At 41.0% G+C, this 17,839-nt stretch overlaps 1 protein-coding gene across 1 annotated transcript; it reads left to right on the top strand. All coding sequences in view use genetic code 11, as the record gives it.

The window, feature by feature from the left end:
* Positions 1-2,202: 2,202 nt before the first annotated feature.
* Positions 2,203-17,839, top strand: EGR_02010 (hypothetical protein; the record flags this gene model as incomplete). Its single annotated transcript, XM_024491259.1, has 4 exons — positions 2,203-2,320; positions 6,602-6,714; positions 16,522-16,723; positions 17,751-17,839. The coding sequence occupies 4 exons, from the start codon at positions 2,203-2,205 to the stop codon at positions 17,837-17,839; spliced, it is 522 nt and encodes a 173-aa protein (XP_024354402.1).

Here is a 17,839-nt window from a genome sequence, read left to right as displayed (position 1 = left end):
TAACCTCTTGCGTTTGTAAGGAGAACATAAATCACTAAAGATTTGTAAAGAGGGCGCTTCTAAATATCCAGAGACATATTGGTATCTACTCAAAGTTCAAACTCTGTAGATCATAGTCCCCATAGAGCGCTTTTATTTGCTCCCCCCATAAAAAAAGTGGAATACCTAAACCATATCCAATTGGTATGGTTTGGAAGGCCCAACACCAATCTGGGTTAAAATAATTTCATAATGATGTAGGAATTTTCCTAAAATAAAAAGCGCCTGTATAAGACCTTTAAGAAGACGCGGTAACCAAATCAATTTATGGTACTGAGAAATAAATATAAAGAAGCCCTCCCAAAGTACTTTAATGGCTAAAAGCAATCACCATTACAATTAATACTCCCTCCTATTTCAATGAGGTACAGGCTAGCTGCAAATTCTGCCTTTATAAAACGCATTTTGTTTCTAAAAGCCAAGGAAAAAAGTTGCCATAGACACCTCTCCATTTGCATCATCATTCTCCTTCATTTTCGCCCCAACGGTTAGTCCTATTTTTCATGTACTTATGTAGTAGTCTGGTACCAAAAAAGTTATAGTCTGCACTTGGAGGAACAATATCGGGGGGATACGAAGAGGTAAATGGGACTGTATCTTCCTCCCTCCCTTCCATCCGAAAGTAAACATCCTTTCACAGATAAGTTTTGCAGTGGTATGGGGCTTGAATTTCACCATTTTCTTGTAAGAAATGAGCGTCTAGACCTGATTGTTTTGGAAGAAGTTTCCTTGTACACCTTCAAGTTGTATCATTTTATCGGGTGGATCTCAGCCGTACTTCATTGTAGACAACTTCGGCCATAGAACCGCACCCACAGAGGAGGCAAACACAGTGGTCCGGGGAAGGGGTGAGTGAAGTGGTGCGTGCCTTTGACGGATGGAGGGCATAGTTACTGGGTGGGTTAGGGATAAACAGAGAGATATTTCTCATCGTGTCGGCCCGTCAGTCAGCAAATAATGGACAGATGACGCGTTCCTGAAAGAACGACAAATTGATAGCCGTTCGAGCTTATTGCCATCTGTGGGTGGATGGGTAAGATTTATTTCCCCAGTAGTATTAGCACCCCTCCCATGACTTTCTCCTCCTCCCATTTCACGTATTTGTCAACCAATCGCTTCATCATTCACAGCTCCTGACACGTCTGACTCGTTATAATTTCCCCATGATCAGGACTAGAGGGTCTTCCTGGTTCCTCGCCCAAAACAAATATTTTAAATTACTTCTGTGAATTAGACAAGCTCAAATCACACTTATCAGGTTCCGCCGACCTTTTCCGAAACAAGGTTTAAAAGTAGAGAAAAAGTAGCAGAGAGAACGACAAAACGTGGCATAGGCCTTGGAATGAATACCTACAAGTCGCAAGTCACTTCAGCTAGGCGTTTTTTTGTTTTTCTAATGCTTCATTAAAAGATCTTTGCTATGAAACCTCTTCCAGTTTTAAACGAACCCCCTGAATGACTCCTTTTCAATGCTTCTTGCCGAATGAGGGATGACAGATATGGTTCATCGGAATCTAAAGGATCCACCACCATCATCAAAGTCTTGGAGTGCTATTTGTGGCAATTGGATACCATTTTATTATCTTCTCTCCCATCTTGGAATTAATTTCGCCTCTTGGACTACTAATGTGGTGACTGATACTGGTGATAAATCACAAGACGCCATGGGAACGACAAACTGATGTAGGCTGGGTATCACATTTGCACTGAGGGTGTTTGGGTAGACCTCCCCACGACGCTGGCATGGAACTCCTCAAACTCTTCTGAATGTGGCTAGCAAAGTCACTTCCAGACACAAGTACGGTTTATAACGTCTTGAAGAATAAATTTGGTGCTTGCAGTTATTTAAGAAATCAAATTTGTCGCTAGACACCCAAACACATCACATACCCAAAATTAGACGTTCTTTTAAGGAAAAGGTACGAAAAGTGCGAAAGATGGTTGGTTTTCAGTTCACCATTGGTGAAAATCAGGAATACTTAATTAGTCCTGGGTGCGCGTGTGTGTGTTTATCGTTGATATCCTGACGGCACTACAGGGAGAGGAGGTAGGATACAGGGCGACAGGGGGCCAGACATTTGCATTCGGACGTGACTCAGCACCCGGCCAGGCCTAGTTTGGCCATCAGTGGTGGCGTGGTTTTCTTGTAAGCACACAGGTGTAATGGGTCTTCCCATCCCTACCACCCCCTATTTTGTCCCCCCTTCCTTACTCTCCCCTCTCTTCGCCTCCCCACAATGCTTCTGTCAAGTGCAACACGGCACCGGTGGTGGTGTGATAAGTAAGAAGGGGGCGAAAGGAGAGGGGGAAGTGTGCACTGAGTCAGAAGCCTCTGCTGCAACGGAGATATCAATCTGACGGTGTTGTGCTTATCTCTCAGCTAGTCAGCCTACCCGCCAGAAGCCTGTCTGAGGGAAAAACTATTCCTGTGACCTTGAGAAAGGCACTCTAATAGCCCACCATTGTTGTTATCAAAGGTCCCCCTGAAGCGAATCAACAACTGCCATGTAAGGAAGAGCTAGCTACCAGCATGATAGGGGATTTTGTAGGGTGATATCAAAAGATGATTCTTTATTTGAATGCGGTTTAGACTCTTCAATCTAGGAGACATGGCTTTGGTGGCTCCTTACACAAAACTGTAAAAAGTTTCAAAAGAAAAAATCGTGGGTAAGTGGTTGCATTGCAGTAAGAGACCTAAATACTAAAAAGTAGCTTCATAGAAGCCCTGAGCTTTACTGGGCCCAGCTACAAAAGGTTCAGTGCAACGAGCGCTTTCTAGATGCATCTAGTCCATTATTACGCCTACAGAATTAGTGAAAAGTATCTAAGGAAAAAGAATACAGGGATACCGTCAAAAAGCATTTTTCTTTCTGTTGAGATATCAACGGAATGGGGTAAGTTTCACCCATTAATAAAGTATTTGATGAAGAACTGGCTGACTAATTGCCATACAAAAACCAACGTCCATAGATGCTCGAATCATACCAGCAATGCTTCTAGTCTTCCAGCCTCCACCATACAGCGATGATAAGATTCCCTCCAGACCATAAAACAGCGAAAAACTATAAAACACAGGAAGTGATGTTTTTACAGCCATCTTAACAAAGCATATTTCAACTACAAGCCAATTCTGTGAGGATAATATATTATCTCTCGAAAAATGTTTACTCCCTCTGGGTCAGAAAATCTCGGAGAAAATTGCTGGTGAGTCAACTCACCAAGTCCCTTGGGGGTGGAAGTAATCGGTGTCTTTGTAGGGAGAACCTACATATTTATCCCTAAAATGAAAGGGATACTCAACCATAAAACACGATCTAAGTACTTGTTGGTTAATAAATCTTTCATCTTAAGTAAAAAAGCAAGTTAACCTTTCTTAAGGAGGAATTGCTAAAACGATACTTTAATCATTTCATTGTGCACCAGGTACAACTTCTTTACAAACCCTTCAATGGAAGATGCACCTAAAAGTTTCGGAAAATGAGGCAAAATTTTCAACATTCTTCTTAAAACTGCATGGCGAAACATTGCTCTGTCTGCAACTCCGAAACGGTTGACTAATCTTTCACGCAAAAACGCGTAACAATGAGGACAAAAAACTCGGCATTCTTGTAACAGGTCAAGCATCAAACTGTAAGGATGCCCGATCGTCTTCGTCCCCTTGCATAACTTATGAATGAAGGAAAGAAAGGGAAAAAAATACAAAGAAAACCTCAGTTATTGCATCAGATGCTGCAGTCATGACATGAGCAGGAGGTACTTTTAGAATTCGGTTGATTCGCCTAATTATCGTCTTCACCCTTGAGGCATCCGCTTGTACCCGCGTGGGAGCAGTTAATAACGCTACAAGTTACTTAAATAACGTAATTAAGTAGTTAGTTATTTAATCATGAATGCGTAAGCTATCGTCGTTGAGGGAAGAATACACTCGAGAGTCTACCATTTGAGATGAGTTTTTAACATTCCACTTGCTTTTCACTCCGACAATAACTGGCTACCACTCGCTACTGAAAAATGCACAAACGCAGCCGCCAAAATAGAGACCAGTAAACATCCAGACTGCCTAAATTACAATCACAGCCATTGCACTGAAGCGGGATGGTGGGGTGGAGTACTTAAAAAGCAGTCAGACGACCTGCCCTCAATTGCCTCATAATAAGGTGCCAAATTGCCATTCACTTTTTGGCATCGTAATCATTTATGTTCCTTTTACAGGGGCATGATTACATAAAAATCTCAGATTTTACAATTGAATATAGTTGTACCACACTGTTAAGGTTAAAATGGGTAAAATTCAAAAAAAAGGAGTGGTTGTACCCCCTGTCGAGCGAATTTATTCCGATGGAACTGTTTACCCCTTCCACCGCCCTTTTGTCTTACACCTTTGGAATTACAAAAGTGGTGGTTGAAAAAACCTCAGACAAAACCATCGCTATCCACCAAACTGTCAATGACAAAAATGCCAAAAAATTTTCTTGAGTTTCACTCAGAGTGTGTGAATAAGTTTAGCAAGAATATCTTCTTTGTCCACATTTTTAGCGGAAAGTTATACTTAGTTTATGAGTCTGTCGCATGTCCTGATTTGGACAAGTAATTCTACCAAACGTTTTGCCTCAATTCCACCAATCTTCAAACTCCACATCTTCCGGATTTAATGATCAGCTTCTCCGAACCATTTTATTTATCTTTTAAACAAAATATGTAAAACAAAGATTTTTTCAGTTTTTAGCTTTCCCCTCTTTTGGGAAAATACTTAATTAGGATAACGACTGAAAGCACAAACTTGATGTGCCGTAAAAGTATGTCATCCAGGTTCCAAAACCAGAATGACATTGCCATGGCAACTTGTCTGTGCGTAATTCATTCTCGGTTAAGGCATCAAACGTCTGTGACCTGTGTGGGGTCAACGAGAGCTATTAAAACTTCATTATGCCTGTCTCTGTCCATGCGGGGACTTATCATATCCGCAACCTTTCAAAATAAGTGTTTTTTGAAGAATTTGAAGTGTTCATATTAACATCGTGTTGGAACAGCTGTCACCAATTTCCAAGGCGGATACAAATGCTTGTGCCCCATGAACCCATATAGATTGCTCCATATAAGACATCTTCCTCTAGTCATGCTACTAGAGGTAGAAGAGAGGAGCACCCAAAGTACCGCGGCACAATTGACCATAGTGGGTAAATCCCTTCTCGAGGCGAGGTGACGCGTTTTGAAAGACGTCGTCTAGCTAACTTTGCCTTTTGTTATCCACCAAGCATTAGAAATCCATCAAGAAGAAATCAAATGACGATGCAGGATAATGAACTTTACCGGTTGTAAATAAATCATCTGGGCACAGCAGAAGTTGGAAGCAATCAATGTGGGGGTCGCCTCGGATCGTGAGGTATTCGCAAAATATCAACACATATCCAACCTCCCCACCATAAGACCTTGAAAGTCATCACTCTACCACATGTGAAGTTGGTTTATTTTCCTCAGCGGATGCCCAATGCTCGCGACAAAATTACTTACAATAAAGGCGTACAAAAGGGGAGGCGGTCGTACATATAAGGAGAAGCAGAGGCCTTCATTCCCTCGGATTACTCAAACACAAGGCGGCTTTATTAGTGTTCCTTACGAAAAATAATGAGAAGTAATTGTAGTTTTTGTGTAGGATAGCCAAATACGCAGTAGAAGGTAATAATAAGGAAATCATTTTTTTATAAAAAGCAACACTCAGGATTCAGTGGTGGGGTATTTTGCATCAAAGCACTACTTTTCCCATTTTCTTAACCTTGGAAAGTGTTTAACACAAAAGAAAGCTCAAAAAGCTAGAATTTGTACAATTTCTTCAACAAACAGTGCACTATACACCGTAGCCATGGAAACCTTTTCTAAGGAGATAACAAACCAAATTATTGGGAGGGGGAGAACATACTACTTACTAACGTACAGGAGGACTGGGAGGCCACAAACACCGCGTGAAGTACTACATGCAGGGACGGAGGTGTCTACGTGGTTCAACACGTGGTCAAGCAAATTATGAAACCACTGCAGCATTTTTAACTCTCTTTGTCATTACTTTCGTCAAGTTCTTTGACTTAGAACGGAAAGTGATTAGAAAGAAAGATGATAACAAGTTAAGCTTGTCTCATTGTGTTGCAACAGGACGACATCTGTTTTAAATGTCAACTACACTGTGCCCTTCAACACTTCACTCACCACAGTATTTATGCCTCCATTCCTCCACCTATGGGTCGAATGTTTTGAAAGCAAACAGAAAGGTAAATTAATGACTATAAACTGAATAAATAAAACCAGTTTTATTATGCCTTTTAAGCTCACCACACCGCTCTTTTCCCTGAAATTTTACTTTAAACTTTCGGTATTAAAAGACGACTCATTAAATGACTTCCACCCCTCATATTTAAAGGGATATTCTTGACTTAATTCCATCGCTTCATGTGGAAGAAAGCTCATCCTTGACCGAAAATTTTGTAACTTTTTTCTCATTTACACTGCGGAAGAAAGTACCGCGAATACCCCTCCAGTTTTTGTTCGGTTCTTGCTACTCATCCGCTAGCACATGCACACACAAATAGAGTGGTACTGACAGTGGCAGCTATTTCCGCTGTGCTGCCCTTTGCGCAAGGAGGCGGGCGGACGGGTGAACGGACGGACCAGTACGTTACTCAAGTATGTTTGCATAATTAGATTAGGTCCTGACAACCGTCGCGGTAGGTAGAAGGGTAAGTGGGCGAGGTCGGTGGGTAATTTGTGGGTGTGCAGCTGTTACCCCCACGCAAGTTGGCGGCTGTTTTTGCAACATTCGCACTCCTCAAAGTTCCTTTTGCGTGTTGTCTTTTTCGCCTCGGGCTCTTTGTCTATTTAGTTCTTAAAGTAAGGTCAAATCACTCTGTCAACCGTGTCTCCTGCCTGAGTCAAAAATTAATCTTCGTAGTCTAACTTTTGCTCTGCTTTTGTTTCTTTTTTCACATGAAACACCCATGGCAAACATGATTATTTAATAATTTGTAGTCATCTTAACTCCCTAATGGTAGAGACCTTATTTTTCGTCTTGATCCTCCAATGAGCCTAATTTACTGCGTCGACAGTAATTGGTCAACTGTTTGAGCGGAGAGGACCCCTAGTAGATATCAGTTTTGGTGAGGGAAGATATAGGAGGCGACTTCAATGAACACCTGATCTACTATTGGCTGAATTATCCCCAAATCTATTTCCTTTTTATTTTTTTGTTTTAGTAGATTGGTACGACAAACTTGCTTCCTAAATGAATTCAAAGTTGGAGCCTAAATGAAGTCCTTCTACCTAGCGAACCAATCGTCAAGGGTCCCCCAGGACTGGTATGAAACTCATCATCAGCATTTTTTTTGCATCTTTGAGTAAACCCAAATCACCATTTGGATTCTTGAATTTGAATGGCGCCTTTTTAGTCGAAAATAAATAGTTTATATGACCTTCTGGAATAACAAAACACCAAACAGACTTTGCTCTACAACTGTGGGAAATATTGTAAAATTCCACAGCCAACTTATTTAAAGACTTACTGTAGTGCTTAAATAGTTTGTCAAAGTCTCGGTTTTTGTTTTGCAGGCATTTAAGGTCGTGATATGGTCTCCAGACCATGCCAGTAACTCCTCAACTCTTCTGCACGTCGGCAATGCATTTTATGTTCTAGTATAATGGCTTCTTTTAAAATAAGGAAAGATTCGCGACGCGACATTGGTGGCAACAGAAAGGGAACCCAATCCTAAGAAAAAGCTGCCTTGGAATCCATTCTTGAATGCTAAGACTTAACATAAGAGGGGAAGAGCAGATGCTGTGAATGAATTAATATGTGAAAGCCCCTAACAGAAGGGTTGACAACTTATTTCAAAGACTCACATCCATTTCTACCACTTTAAAATCCTCAGAACATTTAAATCCACCAATCAAGTTCGTTTAGGGGATATGACTGACTATGCCAAAGTAATTTTACCCATTCCTCTGAATAAAAAATACTGAAATCAGCAGAGAGAAAGCCTAAGGGACGACAATGAAGTTCGCGTACTGTTGGTGCCCACGAAGATCACTTCTTGATCTTTTAACCAAGCGAGAATAAATCCGAATGTACAGTTAGCATTCATGATGAGCAAATGTCCTTCACCCAGTGACAATCATCGAAACCCTAGTGTTCAGAAAAAAAGGACTTTTACTTCAAAAATACCGTTTGTGCTTTAGAAAGACTTGTTTAGCTTATTGCTTGATGCGCTTTTTGATAACTCGAAATCCGGCCTCAAGTGCAGCTAATGGAGTGACTCGCTGCAATAAATAGAACATTGCTGCCAGGCAACAATTGTGCAAACAACCCGAAAATACAGGCAATTTTTCCCCCGCAATATGACGAAACAGTTTGAACATGTTCGACCTCTACCGATATCCTGATTGAAGCGATTTAGTGGATTTTATTACAAAAGTCTCTTTCTTACAAAACTGCAGTTAAAAGTGCGTCAATTTAACATCAAATGTCTAAGCAAATTTCAACCATTTGTGAAAAAAATGCCTTGTCAAAAAAAGAACCGCAAACCGCAGCAAAAAAGGGAAAAACCTTAAACCAGCACTGCGGTAGGTAGGCAACAGCAGCAGTGGGACAGCTGTTGCATCTGTCAGCATAAGGACTGAGAGAGAGTAAAAAAGGACCAAAAATTAGAAAAGTCAAATTCTTTTAGAGGAGGGGAGGAACCAGGGTCGGCTGGAGGGCAGAGAGAGACAGTGACTGCATAACAATGGATGTCGTTACCTTTCAGCATCCCATTATAAGTGAATAAGGATACATCTAGCCAACTATCTGTGTAGGTTTATAAAAAACAAAACAACAACAATCAAAAGGGAAATACCGGTAAAGGGAGGGTTTGCTACCCTCCCATCTGTTGTTTCAAAGGTCCTGGCCACCACAAACAAGCCGTTTTTGCTGTCATAAGTTATCATAGGAGTCATTTTGATTCCTTTTACAAAACTAATGATTGTTGAGTAAAAAAAATAACCCCAAAAACGGCGGATGTAGAGTACATTTTTTAACCACCTTTTGGTGTCAGAAAAAGGACACCTGCTCCCTTCATGCATTCAAGGAGGTCGAAAAAAGAGAAAGCTTTGAAGACGTATCTTCAAAAATAAGGCTTCTGTAAGATATTTAAGCCACCACTAACCGTGAGGGAAAACTGGACCCGAAAAAGTCTAAAATGCATAGAAAAAAGTGACCAGACCCCCCTCAACTCAGTAATGTGGTAGGTAGTGACAGCAGTGGAACAGTTGTTGATGCTATCACTGGAGTGTTGAAAAAAGTTATCAACAAATTGTGAATTCAAAATTTTTCAAGAGCTAAGAAGGAACTAAATTGAGCGCCAATTTGTCACCATTTAATGCTGACAGCGCCTGCTAAACGAACCCATGTGTATGTGTCTGCGGATAAAACCGGAGTCACTCCTCCATGTGCTGTTCGCTCGCTCACTTAGCTGAGGTGTTTTGCGGAGGAAAAGAAAATCGCACGAAAGCGAAAAAAAAATTAACTTACTGAACTCTCATTGGAACAGTAATTTTTTCTCATCATTTGCCTAGCCCCACTTGGAATGAAGTGACAGTCAAATTGAGGACTCCAAATCACTTTTTTTTTAAATTGAAGATGCTGCAACGCAGTGCCAGCTATTTTGCAACTGCCTAACAAGCCAAGGTTATCCACACTGCTACAAGCTGACTTGAGGACTAAATCAGGTTTTTCTAGCATGTCAGCTGTGGGGCGTTTGGATGGTTGTGAAGGCACTCTAGATTTGATCGTTTTTCTTTTGTTTAAATGCCTTTTGTGGGTTTGATAAGATCAAAAAAAAGCTGAACTTTCGCCAGCTGCAAAAAACAACACCTTTGATGCGGCATCCGTCCTCCATTTTCAGTGCCTATGCAGGACGAATATGAGCCTTCAGCCGCCTCGGTAGTAACAACAAGCCTGTCCACCTGTTCTGACAGGTGACGGAAATAATCCCAAGGTTTCAGAACGTACCTCTTACATACAATACTGGATATAACTATCTAAGAAGACGGGAACTCTGGAAGGCCACTATTATCCTCTCAACTTTACAAAGGTTGAAGCGCAGGCAATTCCGAACGACACAGAAACTGTGATAGTGATGCCTAACCGGCTTGTCAACTGACTTCGTCATTTTTTACCGTAAGAGAGGAAAATTCAACCGAGAGGAGACGGCTAACGCAAAAGAAAAGCGGTGTAAATCCCCTGAAATTAGGCAAGTGGTGGGTAGTGGAGGAAAGTTGTTCCCAGAGAACTCGGAGGGTAAAGGAATCAAGAAATACAAAAAGTAGGGCTTTTTTCTCGGCGATCACGAACTGGAGTGAAGAAGGTCCGTGATTTCACCACACTAAATAAACTTTAACAAATTCTGTTATCGTCCGCCAACTCTTCTATCCTTGTTCTTTCTTCAACAAAAAGGTTGGCGTGTTTTCCCTGCTGTTGTCTCCCAGGCCATCCTTTCATTATCTGATTTAGTTAAGTACTTTCCTCTCTAAAAGAAAAGGAGACTTTTAAAGCCCCACTTTTACGAATCCCGTAAGCGTGATTCAGATTTGTCAGCTGCTAGGTAGTCTATTCTAAAACGAAAACACTTTGATACATTTCACGATGGTAATAACCGGACTTTAGTGTCCCAGTTGAGAAGGAAGCAACACATTTTGGACAAATTATGACAGAATTAATCCTTGTGAAAACCAGAGTTTTCAAGTCCCCTGTAACTTTTCTTCAAAAAGCCTCTATTGTTGAAGGAGAGAATCTCGAAACCGATGGCTAAAGTGAAGGTCAAACACAGCCGTGTTGGCTGGTGACTCTCCCTAATATTGTTTTCGTGTGTAAAAAAGTCCTCAAATTGTGGAATAATTTTTAAAGCAAAATTCCAACTTTAAAAGGGATTTTTCAAAACATTAATGGGCTTGAAAGCAATTCGAGGGCAAGCGATGTCCAGTACTTTATTTGAGTAGCCAGGTTGAGTCATTCCACCTAGGGTTAAAAACTTGTCAACTTTGAGAACAACAGTTTTTCTCCCGTTTTTTTTCGTAAAAAGCAACCATGGTTCGCCTAAGTGCCTAGGCTTATCATAAAAGGAAAAGTTGTTATAGTCAACATGCCACTTGGGTGAGAGGAGTTTTCAAATCGCCATACATTTCTCAATTCGTCGGGTCAGAAGGAGAGAGAAAGTTTTGGCAATAGACATCCAAAATTTTCGAACTAGTAAAGCTTCTATTACCCCTCAACACCTTAAACCTTTAGCAGTAAAAAAAATTGTAAATTCGCACTCAAAAGACAGGCAATTTTTTGGATGCCAGTTAAAAGAGGTCTGGTTTATGAAGGTCTTGACGGGGTGCACTGTTTTCCTGACACCGGCTTCTCCTTTAGACCGCAGAAGTTAATATAGCTCGACGAAGAGCTTCGCAAATGCAGGCCTTGCAAAACACATCATCAAATGCCGATTTCTAAATCGTAGCTATCAGACTTCCTCCTATAAACCCTAGTCTAGCGTTTGGAATAGGTACGGCCTGCAGCTGGAGAACGTACAATCCAGAGTTAAATGGTCTAAAAAATTTGATTCTAGTGATGAAACACTTCAAGATAGATGCACTGAGTGAAGGAATTCCCCCTACTCCTGGTAGTGACGCGTCACTACTGAATTGCATTGCAAGGTTAAGGTGTCAAGAATAACTGACAGTAATATCTGTCGTGAGTAGAGAAACGATCCGTTTACACCTACGTCAACTGAAAAAGCTGTGGAAGCCAATAAACTAGGCCCCGCCTACAATTAGGGATAATGAACTTCCAGGGCTATCACCTTGTTTCTCACATTGCAGAAAATGATGTATTCAAAGTTAAAAGCATATTAATCGCTTAATGAGGCTTGCAACTAGGTCCGAATTTGAGGCATCTAAAAGTCATTTGCTTATAAAATTTCCTAGATCCAGTATGCGAGAGACTGCTTGCCATCTCTCGGAAACTAGGGGTATAGGCGACAAACGTGTGGTCTCATGACCCCACCGGATTATTCATAGATGGACATGCTGGGGTGTCTATTTAAATATCCGCTAAAAGCACCCTATCCACAATTTCTCTCTTAACTTTAAAAAAGAAACTTTAATTAGTGTCAGGGAAAAAATTTTACCGCTGTCTCTGAGACAAGCACCGCTCTGAGATGTAAAACAAAAGCAAATGAAATAATTTACTACCAATTTGCATATCAAATACACCCGTTTGAGGAAAATAAATTACACGCAGAAAAAACTGCCTCGTTTTGAATTTGTGTATAGTAGGACTATGAAGTGCCCTTTCTCACCTAAATTCACCTCCATTTGCCGGCATGCAACTTTTAATGAAATGGTAAAGCAGTTCTAAAATCTCACAACTTAAAGCAGTTAAACTTAGGAAAGAGGGCGCATTGAAACAATGTGGCGTTGCCATTATTTGTAGTGGTGGCACCTTAGGTAAAAAGATTTCTTGAAAATTGCCCTAGGTACCTTAAAGTTACTCCAGCGGGATGGAGCTGCCTCCGAAACCGCACCACCACCATTGAAACAGACCTTCAAGTATTTTTCAATCTTTGTGTTACTTTTTTCTTCAAGTTTTGACCGCTTGATCTGCCGTAATTTGACGAATACCCTGATGGAGCAAATCAAGGTAATTACCTACACTACCTTGTCAAACAGAATTCGTGATCTTTCACTTTGAAGCCACGACTGTGAAATCCCATTCGTAGAGTAGTTTTGCTCTTCAAATGTGTCCGTAAAGGTGTTTTTGGTTCGTCTCAAATTATTTTCGCCTTTTTTATGCAGAACTTAGCCTCAACAGTACTTTTCCTCTGAGCGCCTTTTGCCACAGAAAGCAATATGGAGACATTCCAACTAAATTTGTGTGATAACTAATAAGTCAACTTATTTCCACTTGCAAGATATGTTGGATCGGGGTAGAAATTTTTTCAATGGCAATCCGACGGAATTAGAGATTCGCAGGCACCACAAATGATGAATAGTTCAGACAAAGCGAAATTCAAATAAAAAAGCGGCTTTAAAGATTTAGTGCGTCCTAAATTTATAAACAATTCAGCTTCAAGTAAAGGTAAAAACCTTTGAAAATTATTAACCCCTTCGAAAGATTAAGCCCCTAAATCAAGCAGACCTCTTTCTTTGATAAAAACCCCAAAAGGAACAAGTAATTTTGTCATTGTAATAGTTTGATTGGTTGATGAACAATTCGTTGTGATTACACGGGCATTAAAGGCTCCACCATTGCACTTCCACTTGGCGACATGACCTCTGGAGCATGCCAGTGCCCTCCTAGCCCTTCTGCACGTCAGCAATACACTTTCTGCCCAAGTATTATGACTTCTTCCGTATTTAGGAAATTTGACGCACAAGCACAGAAAAAGTTGGCTGACTTTCTAATCGAAACACCCAGACATATATGAAACTCGGAGATAAAAGCAGCTACATCTTGTGCTGCTGAGACAATTCATCCACTTTTCCTTCCTCAAATTAACCTATGCTCAGACCAACCTTTAAAAGGATCATTGCAAAGACATTATCACTAGGCATATTTCCTGTCTAGATAAAAGGCGTGAACGAGTTTGCGTATCACATTCACAACCCGCTCGGCCAAGGAGCGGAGACGACACTGACTAAGACAAATGTTATCACCAGGACGGTGGCGGTTTAAGCTGTCGCGATGGTGAGGCATTGAGCTGGAGAGGGAGGGAGAGAGGGGGAGTGAAAGGTGATGCTATTTGGACGCGTGCCGAAGCTCTAAGTCTTACCTACCGCGCGCATACACTAGTGTCACAGCTCTAGTGTCCACTGTTGCCTGAATTTTTCCCCTAGGGGATTAGACAAGACCTCTGTATCAATGTTCCCCTCGTTTATATCAGCAATGAATGTGTGATGGGTGGAGGACAACCGTTCTTCCTCGTCAATTGGGGTTAAGTCTGATTACTATCCAAGTTCGAGCTGGCGCACACATGTCAGCAACAATTGAGGGTGAAAATATTCCTTAATGATATTTTCACATCATCAAATACATAATGGAAAAGTAGGATTTGTGCAGAAGACCATCAAACATTGAGCTCTATTAAATTATGCGTACTCATGGTACCTAAGTGAGAAAATCGCTATCACTTCTGGTGCAAATTGCATCTACCTTTAAAATCACTTCCATGTGAATAAATAAGTGTTTTATAAAGCAACGAAAGGGCGTATTTATTCCTTAGTATTTCCCTTTAAATGAATGCAGAATCCGAGCAGTGTCGAAAGCGGTGATTGAAATGCACACTATTTAAAGTGATCTGAAAAAGACAAGTCACTCCTCCACCTTATTCCTTATCGAAAGGATAACGGGAACACGGAAAGTTTGATTCGAAAGACGAGGAATGGGAGGCAAAGACGACCGGCAGTCAGAGTGCGGCGCACGTACTTGGAACTACTGCCTGTCCGTGCATTTAGTGGTACCCAAATTTGCAGGCGCTATCTCTTCCCCCCTCCGACTCCTTAAGTGTTCTCTGCTAGTATTCTTCTTTTTTTGGCGAAGTAAAGACACCTGTATGAAAACAATACCGCTACATTCCGATAAGGCAAGCTTATTCAGTTTGTTGCTAGAATAGAGACGCCTTCTTTTGTAGAAAAAGATCACATCCAAGATTGTTTTTGGGTAGACTTCATATGGAAGGGTAGTTAGTAGGTAAATTTTACTTGCTTCAGTTGCTGTCGTTCTGATTCATAGCATAATCTTAAAAAAATGGCAAGAACTAAAACCGGGGTAAATTTTTGTGAGGCAAATTTCCCCCTATAACAGAGATTCGAGTTCTAAAACCCATCGGCTGAAAATCCAACATTAATTACATTTTTCCCACGTGTGATTTGCGGAACCAAATCTACAAATCCTAAAGGTGATAACAACTTGGAGGTGGTAGGCATATTACAAATAAAAAAGGCAAAAAAAACTCAACATTTGGAATGGAAAGGAGGAAGTAGAAAAGGTCATCACCTCTGTTGGCACCTCATTCACCTTCACTCCCCTTTATCCGAGCATAGGTGCGATGTCATCGCAGTAACAACTTTGCTTGTCACCCTACTTGGAACAGATTAGTCATATCAGCGCGGCAAAAATCTTAATCCCACCGCTTCACCTACCGCAGTGTCTAATTAGGCGAAAATGAAAAAAAATGCTACGGATGCAGGAGACTGGTCAAAATTTTTTGACAGCCCGCCGCTTTCAATTCAACTTTCCGCCTCCAAATGAATAAGTTGTTCCCCCTTACGGATGCATTCAGGACTTTCCCTTTCTACATAAAGTTACACGTGTTTAATATCGACTGAAAGCCTATTAACAACAACGAATTGGCGATGAAGTTTTGCAAGTAATCCACAAAGTTGCATCGAGGACCTTCCACCACTTGCTATGAAGCGTTCTGGATACTCGATTAAAGGAGAACGACTGACTGAATGCAGACTTAGCACACAGTGATCGGCTAAAAGTGGTAAAATTTTCGCCACAGGGGTCTCGGAGATAGCAATGTTAAATTGTTCCAACATGACACCACATACTTACTTTTCTGACCAACTCAAATATCGTTAACAAAAAATGTGTAATTGTCCTCAAGTTAAAACACCTTACTCCTATCTTACTGTCTCGCATTCAACCAATCTGAGCGCAGCTTGATTAAGTTCACCTAGCTATTATAAGCAGACAGAGCACGTGTCACGCATATGTGACGTTAGGCTTAGGTAAGAAAAGTCGAGCCGTCACATATACACAAGATGCTGGAAGTAAACGTGTACTCATTTTGGGAAGTTCATAGGTTGAAGATATAGTTGAATGCGTCCAGCCTGAGGACTCGCTTCTACTTTCTAATACACAGTGGAATACTATCGGTTTGAACGTTAATCTTTACAAAAAAAACTCCTTTTTGTACTTTATGACGTCACATTCAAGCAAATACTGAGTCCATTTCTCCGACCCATTAATAATATCCCAGGATAAATGTACCGCATTGAATTAGAAGAAATAAATGGTCGCGGCAGTAGATGGATGCAACGGCGAGTAAGTTGGAGGATGGGTGGTGCATCATTAATACTAATAGCAATCTCACAAATTATTTATTCCTTCTTCCGCCGATGCGTGCCTAAGGAGTTCCATTATTAAGTTGATTTAATGATTTTACTCAAATCTGGTTTGACAAGAGATCATATAAAAAGTTTCTGTGAGCTTCCGCTCAGAGAAAATGACATAGACAATACTTATCACATGGAGAGTGGTGCTACCACCTTGACTAGTCAATTTGAACCGAAAACAAGTAAGCAGTTTTTTTCTGGACGACAACTGTTTAACCAGCAGGAGAGACTAGATATATATGTCTGGATTATGGCAGAAAGACTGCTTCTAGAATGGCAATCCTTTTTTTTTCAACTAAGATGATAATTAAAGTTGAAGGCGATGTTTTCAAAAAGGTCAAAATTGAGATCTACCGCCTTAACATCGAGGTGACTGATCAACCAACGGTGTTGGAGAGAAGAAGGCAGTTTTGGCCACGTGTTTCAAAAATGACCTATGGCGGGCAATCGGTTCTCCAGACCTTCCGCCATCCTAAGAAAAATCAAACTCTTAATTTCAGGAGTAAGTCGTACGCAACGTCGGTGGACGGGCCCACACCTTTTATGGCTTAAAAAACATCACCGACTTCCGTGCCTCAAAGAGAGCTCCAATCTAGGTAGAACGAGGGTTTACTATGGAAGAAAGCAACTTGCTTAATTAATGGTAGGCTTAAAAAGTGGATGAATTTGAGGGTAACTTCGAAATGCGTTCAAAGAGTAGCAAAGTGACTGAAAGTTAAAGGGAGGGGGGAGGGGGAGAAACCTGGACATAAATCTGGTGAATAATGAAACTGATCAGACTTTTAAGCAAACACCCCCTCGAAAAGCGACTAGCATGACCCAGACTTAAACAAACGAACTTCTCTGACGCAACTTAAAAATACGACTTGACAGTTGGGTCCATGAAAACCGGTAAGGTGCACCACCATCGCGGACCTGAAGTCATCTTGTCGTAATGGGAACTTATTCTGCAACTTTCTTTCTATTTCCGTAGTCGGTTCTACTTCACCTGAACTTTACTTTGATGGTTGACACAGAAGAATTACAAATATCGGGCTTTTTAACAGAGGAAAATCGACTACCACAGCCTAGCTTCATTGTTTAAATATGACACAATCATCAGGTAGACCGAATCACCCGTTGGTTAAAAACCAAGCATCATTGTTTTAGACTTAACCAATTTATTTGTGCGGCATGGTTCGGTACAAAAAGTCATCCACTTATACAGACCACGTGCGGTATCTGAGGCGCAAAACAAGCAGAACCGGAGCGTCACACGTGCTAGGGTCATTAATAAAATCCCTTAATTACTTCAGAAAATGTCAATGTTCGAACTTTTTGGGAAAGAAAAGAACAAAGAATGTTTCAAATAACACTGGTACAACTCATCAAATACTAACTTAGTCGAACGCGGGACTGCATTGCCGGCAGGCCGCCAGTTGAAGAGAAGTCAAATCCGTTTTATACAATCCACCGATCATTCCATTTTAGGCAAACCCAGAGGCATTTCGTAGTAGCAGATGGAGGCGAAGCCTCTTGCCAATCTTTAGCTCTTTTCCGTGAAAAAGTAGCCCTTACAACAGGCTGCAGTAGCGTGGCAAAGGATTGTCCCAATGTGCAAGGCATGGCTAAGCCCTAA

This window comes from Echinococcus granulosus (assembly GCF_000524195.1).
Source record: "Echinococcus granulosus chromosome Unknown EG_S00008, whole genome shotgun sequence".
Classification (NCBI taxonomy): Eukaryota; Metazoa; Platyhelminthes; class Cestoda; order Cyclophyllidea; family Taeniidae; genus Echinococcus; species Echinococcus granulosus.
The sequence above is the reverse complement of the archived record's forward strand: the minus strand, read 5'-3'. Positions and strand labels throughout refer to the sequence as shown.